The 12537-nt window shown below is 52.9% G+C and overlaps 1 protein-coding gene across 1 annotated transcript in view; it reads right to left on the bottom strand.

The window, feature by feature from the left end:
* LOC141126623 (uncharacterized) overlaps positions 1-12537 on the bottom strand; it is a 45229-nt gene that overhangs the window by 27209 nt on the left and 5483 nt on the right. Inside the window, exons 2-5 of the mRNA XM_073612540.1 lie at positions 6217-6343; positions 5592-5893; positions 3278-3470; positions 1082-1362 (exon numbers count right to left, since the gene is read on the bottom strand). Coding sequence (XP_073468641.1) covers positions 1082-1362; positions 3278-3470; positions 5592-5893; positions 6217-6343 — 903 coding nt within the window. The remainder of the gene's footprint in view (positions 1-1081; positions 1363-3277; positions 3471-5591; positions 5894-6216; positions 6344-12537) is intronic.

The following is a 12537-nucleotide window of genomic DNA, read 5'->3' as shown; positions in this document are numbered from 1 at the left end:
CCTGCAGTTTATATAATAGAGCCTCCCTTCAAGGCTCTGGTGACGTAGCCCAGCTAGGGGGTAGGGGGAGACTGGTGGGGGTGGGGGTAGTTAGGTCGAATATGGTTAACAAAAAGGTAATGAGAATCAACATTTGTTTAAAAGTAAAAAAAATTCTGGTAGAGATGTATTACGTAAACGTATGCAAACCAGAGATTACCCATTTAATAGGCACATGAAGAACTTCTGACTAGTAATTACAATGTAATGATAATGTGGTTACATTGTATTTCTCAATCTCCTGAACAATGGCCAGTCACTGCTCAGAATCTTAAATATACATAACAGAGGCCATAAGAGCTTCTGTAATACAAGGCAAGTGGAGTGGCAGCAGGGAAGTAGGAAGAGGGCGTACGGTGTACTTCAATGAGGGCGTACTCCATAGTGGCAGTTGGGGAGGTGGAAGAGGGTGTACAGTGTACTTCAATGAGGGCGTACTCCATAGTGGCAGTTGGGGAGGTGGAAGAGGGTGTACAGTGTACTTCAATGAGGGCGTACTCCATAGTGGCAGTTGGGGAGGTGGAAGAGGGTGTACAGTGTACTTCAATGAGGGCGTACTCCATAGTGGCAGCTGGAAAGGAGGAAGAGGGCGTACGGTGTACTTCCATGAGGGGGTACTCCATAGTGGCAGTTGGGGAGGTGGAAAAGGGCGTACGGTGTACTTCCATGAGGGCGTACTCCATAGTGGCAGTTGGGGAGGTGGAAGAGGGCGTACGGTGTACTTCAATGAGGGCGTACTCCATAGTGGCAGCTGGAAAGGAGGAAGAGGGCGTACGGTGTACTTCTATGAGGGCGTACTCCATAGTGGCAGCTGGGGAGGTGGAAGAGGGTGTACGGTGTACTTCAATGAGGGCGTACTCCATAGTGGCAGCTGGAAAGGAGGAAGAGGGCGTACGGTGTACTTCTATGAGGGCGTACTCCATAGTGGCAGCTGGGGAGGTGGAAGAGGGTGTACGGTGTACTTCCATGAGGGCGTACTCCATACGTCCAAAGTTTTCAGCACATTATGGAATAGATTGGTGAGAGATGAAACTTTCCTCACCTTTCCTGGAATCTTTTGTGGTTGTAGGTCAGGTTCTTCATTTTCCCGCCCATGGTGGATACGAAGAAGTGGTGTTCTCCTTTGTTCATGTTCTTCATGAAGACGGGTCGGATCTTTCTGAAGAACGTGTCAAACCACATTTCCTCCTCTTTTTCTAAGGCGATTATAGCGGTCTGTGTGATCTCCGCCGACCTATGCTCTACCCTGATGATGGCAACTTCAACGACTGTGTCCTTGTCAACCTGGACCGTAAGGTGGGACCGGAGCAGCCACTGGTGGACCTGAGAAGAGATCAGATGGAAGGCTGCTATTGGATCAGTTCAGGTTCTTGGAGGAAGGTGAGGCCCTCAGACGTGGAGACCCTTCACTTCTCACATCACTCCTTGGTGCTCACCTGAAGGAGGCGCCTGCCACCCTTGACCCCCCCCCCATCCTTTTTTCCTCCCGCTGTCCCCATCCCCTTCAACAACCTTCATCCATTCCCCCAGGTCCGTTCACACTCAACTTCCCCACTTCATTACTCCCCCTCCTCTCCTTATTTCCTCCTGCTGTCCCCACAACCTCCACACCATACCGCGACCTACCCATTCTACACCTTTCATTCATTACCCCCCAGATGATACTCCCTTGCTGCCATGATACTCCCATGTTACCCTAGAGTCCATGAACTCCATGCCCCCCTCCACCCAAAGAACTCCCCAACTATCCTTTTTCCCCTCCTGTTGATCCCGACTACCCCCCCCCCCCCCCCTACACACACACCTGGGTCTCCCCATTCACAACCTTCATCTATTCCCTCCCAGTCCCCCCACACCCAACCCCCCTTACCAGACTTAGATGTTGCCCTAGGGCCATACACCCCCCCCCCCCTCCCCAAATCTTCTTGTCATATTAATATGCAAAAAGTAAGGTCTCCCCCCCCAGATCTAAGTGTAGCAAGTTCCCGGGTCCCCTTTGGTCTAATGAGAACCTCCAGAGTCAGGGGCAGCTGACCTCCTTCTGTATAGAGTGGGTTACAAGGCATGGTGGGTGTAATGCAAGATAGATTCATGGGCCCCAGACACGTGTTGAATGCAAAGAGATTTATTTTCTCTTGAACAGAACTGTGGGGGAGAGGGTTTAGGGCCAGGACACCCTTTATTAGTTGCATTGGTAATTAGCAGACTCCGAGACTTCTGTAGGGAAAGGCACCCACTGACCTCCCAGTCTCTCTCATTAGACTTGCTGATCCACGGCCACTGGATCTCCTGAGCTCTTCCAATCTTCTCACTGAGTATCTTCCTCAAGCGTCACCCCGCGTCCCTGCTGGGTCCCTAGCTTGGCCCTCACAAATACTCCTCAAGCTTCACCCCACTAGCCTGCTCAGTCCCTGGCTTGGCACACAAGGCTGCTCTGCAAGCGTCGCCTCTGCAGGTTGGGTCCCTGGCTTGACACTTGCTGAAGTTTCCCAATTCTTCACCGTCCCTGTTCTGTGAGAATGTTTCTCCGGTATTTGCTTTAGCTACTCACTGTGGTCCCTGGTAATAAGGTGGTTGGTCCCTTAGTGGCAACAGCTTCCCTTCTACGTCCGACCACGACAGGTTCTCTGGTCAGCAGAACCGTCACTTCTGGTTGGACTGCAAGCCGCAGTCCCAACCCTTCACTGCTCTCCTGCTTCTGGATAGGCCCTCAGACAGCCTAGCAGCCAGATGCCTCCGGGATGGGCCTCATGCTGTAGCCTAGCAGCCCAAGCAATACAACACACGTCTACCCAAACAGCCGTCCGGGTGGCACAGAACCCCGATCACCTGACCTTACCCAAAATATATAGGCTCTCCAGCAGGCCAAGGGACCCAAGATCCCTGCCCATTGGCTGAGATACCCCATGTATTCCTAATCTGTCCTTGCAACGCCCTTGTCTTATCTAATGCCACCAGATACCCGGCCATCTAGTGAGAGAAGTGCAGCAATTCCAGAATTAGGAGATCAATTGATTCCACCCTATGAATTGGCCAAGGCAACTATACCTGGAAGGTAAATTTACTAGCAACCCTGCCTAAACATCAGGAACAACACTTGATCCAGAGGTCCAACTTAAATGTTATGGGGGGGGGGGGGACATGAATAATTCATAAAAAAAATAAAATAAATAAAAATAAAAAAAAAGGCAGAAGGGGGGTGGGGTCAGATCCCCTCAGTACGATAGAGAAGGCTCACCGTCATATCCCGAACCACACCAGGTCTCTGTAGGTGTTGGAGAAGGAGAAGGGCCACCAGATAATTACACACCGCAATATAGTCCCGATCCTCCAGCTCACTTCCTGATGTCGCCCGACTAATCAGACTCAGAAAGTACGGCTTAACGGTGGTCAGCAACCTCTGACACCCCTCCGGGGTAAAGACCTGATTTCTACAGAAGAAAGAGAAGAACCTCCAGAACATTTTCAAAACGTTCCTCATGTTAACCCACCACACCAGGATAAGACCTCACTGCCTGGTTGTATCTTCCTGGTCAGCCTTCCTCTAGAAAGACTAACCTCCATCAGTCTACCATGAGTACCGATACCTCATCCACCTTACCGACCGCTCAGTGTCCTCCACCCCTCTCTGCCAGCCTGTCCACTGACCTCTTCTCATTGTCCTCCATCCTTCTCTGCCAATCCCTCTCTTGGCCTCCATTCAGTGTCCTCCACCCCTCTCTACTGCCTTCCATTCAGTGTCCTCCACCCATCTCCACAGTCTGTCCACTGGCCTCTATTCAGTGTCCCCCACCTCTCTCTGCCAATTCTTCCACTGGCTTCCATTCAGTGTTCTCCACCCTTCTCCACCAGTCTGTCCACTGACCTCAATTCAGGGTCCTTCACCCTCTCTGCCAATCCCTCCACTGACCTCCATTTAGTGTCCTCCACCCCTCTCCACCAATCCCTCCACTGACCTCCATTCAGTGTCCTCCACTCCTCTCTGCCAATCCCTCCACTGGTCACCATTCAGTGTCCTCCACCCCTCTCTACCAATCCCCCACTGGTCTCCATTCAGTGTCCTCCACCCCTCTCTACCAATCCCTCCACTGACCTACATTCAGTGTCCTCCATCCCTCTCCACCAATCCCTCCACTGACCTCCATTCAGGGTCCTCCACCCCTCTCTGCCAATCCCTCCACTGGCCTCCATTCAGCATCCTCCACTTCTCTCTGCCAATCCCTCCACTGACCTCCACTCAGTGTCCTCCACCCCTCTCAGCTAATCCCTCCACTGGTCTCCATTCAGTGTCCTTTACCCCTCTCTACCAATCCTCCACAAGTCTCCATTCAGTGTCCTTCACCCTTCTCCACCAGTCCGTCCACTGGCCTCCATCCCTCTCTGCCAATCCCTCCACTGGCCTCCATTCAGTGTCCTTCACCCTTTTCCACCAGTCCGTCCACTGGCCTCCATTCCTCTCTGCCAATCCCTCCACTGGTCTCCATTCAGTGTCCTTTACCCCTCTCTACCAATCCCTCCACAAGTCTCCATTCAGTGTCCTTCACCCTTCTCCACCAGTCCGTCCACTGGCCTCCATCCCTCTCTGCCAATCCCTCCACTGGCCTCCATTCAGTGTCCTTCACCCTTTTCCACCAGTCCGTCCACTGGCCTCCATTCCTCTCTGCCAATCCCTCCACTGGCCTCCATTCAGTGTCCTCCACCCCTCTCTGCCAATCCCTCCACTCTTCTCCATTCAGTGTCCTCCACCCCTCTCTGTCAATCCCTCCACTGATCTCCATTCAGTGTCCTCCACAACTCTGCCAATCCTCCACTGGCCCTTCTTCCTCCCATTCTCTCCTCAGACTTTTCCAGAGCCTTGCTCAGCCTCTGGAACTCCCCACTGCAACCTGTCCAGAGCTTCTCCCATTCTCTGGAACTCCCTACCCAAACCTGTCCACAGCCTCTCCTGTCCTCCTCTAGAACTCATCACCCCAACCTGTGTAGAGTCTCTCCCGTCCTCTGGAACTCCCTACCCCAACATGTCCAAAGCCTCCCCCATCTTTTGGAACTCCCTACCTTAATCTGCCAAGAGCCTCTCCCGTCCTCTGGAACTCCCTACCCCAACCTGTCCAAAGCCTCTCCCATCTTTTGGAACTCCCTACCTCAATCTGCCAAGAGCCTCTCCCGTCCTCTGGAACTCCCTACCCCAACCTGTCCAAAGCCTCTCCCATCTTTTGGAACTCCCTACCTCAATCTGTCAAGAGCCTCTCCCGTCCTCTGGAACTCCCTACACCAACTTCTCCAGAGCCTTCCTACCCTAAACAGTTAGGCCATCTTCTACCCTGTCCACCTTTAGGTGATTCTTGAAAACTTGTCTCCTCAGAGAAGCCTATCCCACCTCCACTTTACCAAACTTTTACTTTCTCCAATATGTCATTCCCCACACAGTTCCTATGTTTTGTAGCACTAGCCCCTCCCTTTTGAACTGTAAGCTCCTAGGAGCTGGGCCCTCCCCTTGGACTGAGTTGTATCATTGCAGACAATGAATGTCACCATCGGGAGGTCAGACTTACTCTTTTCCGGGCTTTGCCGGGACTCTTCTTCTTCGGATTCCGATCAGAATGTATTTCGCTGCATTGAGGAATTTTTCCACAGCCTGCGGCATAGACGGGTCCTCTTTGAGGAGGCGCTCCTCGGAAGCCACGTATCTTGCAAAGCTCCGGATGCTCTCCAGGTAATTGCGGGCGGTGGGCTTGCTGGTGTTCAGGGCGTTCAGATGGACGAAGAATTCCACCGTCTTCCGGATGTTGTGGATACATTTCACCGACACTTCCCCGGGGTCCATGAAGTAGAGGTACCGCGCCACACAGGGCACCTGAAAGAAGAACAGTCCAATCAGGTGCTTAGTAAAGATGAGGACTGATCACCCGTATGGCCTGAGGTCTCCACGTAGAAGATCTTCCTAAATACTGACTCACTGTGCCCTGTTCTGTGGAGGCGGCCATCTTGGTAGAGGCGAGCTTTTTGTCCTCATGGGGAGTGCACCGATCTCACCAGTGCCTAGACACAGGGAGTGCACTTTCAGGATAGTAAGTACTACTGTATCTCAGAGGTGACATTTTATTGTTTGGGTCTGGGGGGGGTTGACATTGGGTTGTCTGGGGGGGGGGGTGACATCTAATTGTTGGGGTCACATACCTGATGCCTGATGAAGGAGTGGGAGTACGAGACCTCCAGGTATTTCCTGAACCCCGCAATCAGTGAAGAATCTTCCGGGTGTTTCCTGAGGAGGCCGGTCTTCTTCATGGTGAGCAGAAGATTCAGCCTATGGAAACAGAGAAATACGGGGAGGTGAGGAGGGGGAGGGGGAGGGATAGAACAGAGTACTGTCATACTGCTGAAAGCATGGCCCGGGTGGGGTGGAGGAGGTGTCACTTTTGGTACTTTAGCAGACGGGGTGGGCAAGTAAGGGGCATAAAGGGCTTTTACCTGAAACCTATGGTGCTACAGTAGTAGTTCACAGCTCACTGGATGGGGGTTGTTGGCCTTATAGCCTGAGCCCATCACTGGTTAAAAGTCCGCCCCCCGAGGGATGTGGCAGGGCGGGGGTGGTTCTGAAAGTACAGCAGAAAGGAGCAGTGTAATGTATATATTATTCAGACAATGAGCAGTGATGTAGCGGTACGTTGCCGGACTTCCAGTGCTTGTAGCGGGATGATATGCACCTGCAGACATCACCCCGGTATTGTTCTTTAGAGCCGGGGTCGGCTCTATAGTAATGGCTAACTAGCTGCTGGATTCCTGTTATAAACAGCAGGAGGGAATGTTCCCAACCAGGATCTTCTATCCTACCGAGAGTCCCAACACATACAAAGCCGGGATCATCTCTGATCAGCTGTTCATGATGGTTGACTGGATGTCAATGTGTCACAGAGAGGAGACGTCACACACAGAGGACACCTCATGAGAGGACACCTCACACACACACACAGAGGACACCTCATGAGAGGACACCTCACACACACAGAGGACACCTCATGAGAGGACACGTCACACACACAGAGGACACCTCATGAGAGGACACCTCACACACACAGAGGACACCTCATGAGAGGACACGTCACACACACAGAGGACACCTCATGAGAGGACACCTCACACACACAGAGGACACCTCATGAGAGGACACCTCACACACACAGAGGACACCTCATGAGAGGACACCTCACACACACAGAGGACACCTCATGAGAGGACACGTCACACACACAGAGGACACCTCATGAGAGGACACGTCACATATACAGAGGACACCTCATGAGAGAACACGTCACACACACACAGAGGACACCTCATGAGAGGACACCTCACACACACAGAGGACACCTCATGAGAGGACACCTCACACACAGAGGACACCTCATGAGAGGACACGTCACACACAGAGGACACCTCATGAGAGGACACGTCACACACACACAGAGGACACCTCATGAGAGGACACGTCACACACACAGAGGACACCTCATGAGAGAACACGTCACACACACACAGAGGACACCTCATGAGAGGACACGTCACACACACAGAGGACACCTCATGAGAGGACACCTCACACACAGAGGACACCTCATGAGAGGACACGTCACACACAGAGGACACCTCATGAGAGGACACCTCACACACACACACACAGAGGACACCTCATGAGAGGACACCACACACACAGAGGACACCTCATGAGAGGACACGTCACACACAGAGGACACCTCATGAGAGGACACCTCACACACACACACAGAGGACACCTCATGAGAGGACACCTCACACACACACAGAGGACACCTCATGAGAGAACACCTCACACACACAGAGGACACCTCATGAGAGGACACGTCACACACACAGAGGACACCTCATGAGAGGACACCTCACACACACAGAGGACACCTCATGAGAGGACACCTCACACACACAGAGGACACCTCATGAGAGGACACCTCACACACACAGAGGACACCTCATGAGAGGACACCTCACACACACAGAGGACACCTCATGAGAGGACACCTCACACACACAGAGGACACCTCATGAGAGGACACGTCACACACACAGAGGACACCTCATGAGAGGACACGTCACACACACAGAGGACACCTCATGAGAGGACACATCACACACACAGAGGACACCTCATGAGAGGACACGTCACACACACAGAGGACACCTCATGAGAGGACACGTCACACACACAGAGGACACCTCATGAGAGGACACGTCACACACACACAGAGGACACCTCATGAGAGGACACCACACACACAGAGGACACCTCATGAGAGGACACGTCACACACAGAGGACACCTCATGAGAGAACACGTCACACACACAGAGGAGGACACCTCATGAGAGGACACGTCACACACACAGAGGACACCTCATGAGAGGACACGTCACACACACAGAGGACACCTCATGAGAGGACACGTCACACACACACACACAGAGGACACCTCATGAGAGGACACGTCACACACACACACACACAGAGGACACCTCATGAGAGGACACGTCACACACACACAGAGGACACCTCATGAGAGGACACGTCACACACAGAGGACACCTCATGAGAGGACACGTCACACACACAGAGGACACCTCATGAGAGGACACCTCACACACACACACACACACACACACACACACACACAGAGGACACCTCATGAGAGGACACCTCACACACACACACACACACACACAGAGGACACCTCATGAGAGGACACGTCACACACAGAGGACACCTCATGAGAGGACACGTCACACACACACAGAGGACACCTCATGAGAGGACACCTCACACACACACACAGAGGACACCTCATGAGAGGACACCTCACACACACAGAGGACACCTCATGAGAGAACACCTCACACACACAGAGGACACCTCATGAGAGGACACGTCACACACACAGAGGACACCTCATGAGAGGACACGTCACATATACAGAGGACACCTCATGAGAGAACACGTCACACACACACAGAGGACACCTCATGAGAGGACACCTCACACACACAGAGGACACCTCATGAGAGGACACCTCACACACAGAGGACACCTCATGAGAGGACACGTCACACACAGAGGACACCTCATGAGAGGACACGTCACACACACACAGAGGACACCTCATGAGAGGACACGTCACACACACAGAGGACACCTCATGAGAGAACACGTCACACACACACAGAGGACACCTCATGAGAGGACACGTCACACACACAGAGGACACCTCATGAGAGGACACCTCACACACAGAGGACACCTCATGAGAGGACACGTCACACACAGAGGACACCTCATGAGAGGACACCTCACACACACACACACAGAGGACACCTCATGAGAGGACACCACACACACAGAGGACACCTCATGAGAGGACACGTCACACACAGAGGACACCTCATGAGAGGACACCTCACACACACACACAGAGGACACCTCATGAGAGGACACCTCACACACACACAGAGGACACCTCATGAGAGAACACCTCACACACACAGAGGACACCTCATGAGAGGACACGTCACACACACAGAGGACACCTCATGAGAGGACACGTCACACACACAGAGGACACCTCATGAGAGGACACGTCACACACACAGAGGACACCTCATGAGAGGACACGTCACACACACAGAGGACACCTCATGAGAGAACACCTCACACACACAGAGGACACCTCATGAGAGGACACGTCACACACATAGAGGACACCTCATGAGAGGACACGTCACACACACAGAGGACACCTCATGAGAGGACACGTCACACACAGAGGACACCTCATGAGAGGACACCTCACACACACACAGAGGACACCTCATGAGAGGACACCTCACACACACACAGAGGACACCTCATGAGAGAACACCTCACACACACAGAGGACACCTCATGAGAGGACACGTCACACACACAGAGGACACCTCATGAGAGGACACCTCACACACACAGAGGACACCTCATGAGAGGACACGTCACACACACACACAGAGGACACCTCATGAGAGGACACCTCACACACACACACACACACACACACACAGAGGACACCTCATGAGAGGACACCTCACACACACACACACACACACAGAGGACACCTCATGAGAGGACACCTCACACACACACACACACACACAGAGGACACCTCATGAGAGGACACGTCACACACACACACAGAGGACACCTCATGAGAGGACACGTCACACACAGAGGACACCTCATGAGAGGACACGTCACACACACAGAGGACACCTCATGAGAGGACACCTCACACACACACACACACACAGAGGACACCTCATGAGAGGACACCTCACACACACACACAGAGGACACCTCATGAGAGGACACCTCACACACACACACAGAGGACACCTCATGAGAGGACACCTCACACACACACACAGAGGACACCTCATGAGAGGACACGTCACACACAGAGGACACCTCATGAGAGGACACGTCACACACACAGAGGACACCTCATGAGAGAACACCTCACACACACAGAGGACACCTCATGAGAGAACACCTCACACACACAGAGGACACCTCATGAGAGGACACGTCACACACACAGAGGACACCTCATGAGAGGACACGTCACACACACAGAGGACACCTCATGAGAGGACACGTCACACACACATATACAGAGGACACCTCATGAGAGGACACGTCACACACACACAGAGGACACCTCATGAGAGGACACGTCACACACAGAGGACACCTCATGAGAGGACACGTCACACACAGAGGACACCTCACGAGAGGACACGTCACACACAGAGGACACCTCACGAGAGGACACGTCACACACAGAGGACACCTCACGAGAGGACACGTCACACACAGAGGACACCTCATGAGAGGACACGTCACACACAGAGGACACCTCATGAGAGGACACCTCACACACACAGAGGACACGTCACACACACAGAGGACACCTCATGAGAGGACACCTCACACACACACACAGAGGACACCTCACGAGAGGACACCTCACACACACAGAGGACACCTCATGAGAGGACACGTCACACACACAGAGGACACCTCATGAGAGGACACGTCACACACACAGAGGACACCTCATGAGAGGACACGTCACACACACAGAGGACACCTCATGAGAGGACACGTCACACACACAGAGGACACCTCATGAGAGGACACGTCACACACACAGAGGACACCTCATGAGAGAACACCTCACACACACAGAGGACACCTCATGAGAGGACACGTCACACACAGAGGACACCTCATGAGAGGACACGTCACACACACACAGAGGACACCTCATGAGAGGACACGTCACACACACAGAGGACACCTCATGAGAGAACACCTCACACACACACAGAGGACACCTCATGAGAGGACACGTCACACACACAGAGGACACCTCATGAGAGGACACGTCACACACACATATACAGAGGACACCTCATGAGAGGACACGTCACACACACAGAGGACACCTCATGAGAGAACACCTCACACACACATATACAGAGGACACCTCATGAGAGAACACGTCACACACACACAGAGGACACCTCATGAGAGGACACGTCACACACAGAGGACACCTCATGAGAGGACACGTCACACACAGAGGACACCTCACGAGAGGACACGTCACACACAGAGGACACCTCATGAGAGGACACCTCACACACAGAGGACACCTCATGAGAGGACACGTCACACACACATATACAGAGGACACCTCATGAGAGAGCACGTCACACACAGAGGACACCTCATGAGAGAACACGTCACACACAGAGGACACCTCATGAGAGGACACGTCACACACAGAGGACACCTCATGAGAGGACACATCACACACAGAGGACACCTCATGAGAGGACACATCACACACACAGAGGACACCTCATGAGAGGACACGTCACACACACAGAGGACACATCACACACACAGAGGACACGTCACACACACAGAGGACACGTCACACACAGAGGACACCTCATGAGAGGACACGTCACACACACAGAGGACACCTCATGAGAGGACACCTCACACACACACACACACACAGGACATCTCATGAGAGGACACCTCACACACACAGAGGACACCTCATGAGAGGACACCTCACACACACAGAGGACACCTCATGAGAGGACACCTCACACACACAGAGGACACCTCATGAGAGGACACGTCACACACACAGAGGACACCTCATGAGAGGACACGTCACACACACAGAGGACACCTCATGAGAGGACACGTCACACACACAGAGGACACCTCATGAGAGGACACGTCACACACACAGAGGACACCTCATGAGAGGACACGTCACACACACAGAGGACACCTCATGAGAGGACACGTCACACACACAGAGGACACCTCATGAGAGAACACCTCACACACACACAGAGGACAC

This window comes from Aquarana catesbeiana, linkage group LG02, assembly GCF_042186555.1.
Source record: "Aquarana catesbeiana isolate 2022-GZ linkage group LG02, ASM4218655v1, whole genome shotgun sequence".
Lineage (NCBI taxonomy): Eukaryota > Metazoa > Chordata > Amphibia > Anura > Ranidae > Aquarana > Aquarana catesbeiana.
Note: the sequence above shows the minus strand (reverse complement) of the source record. Positions and strands in the feature narration are given on the sequence as shown.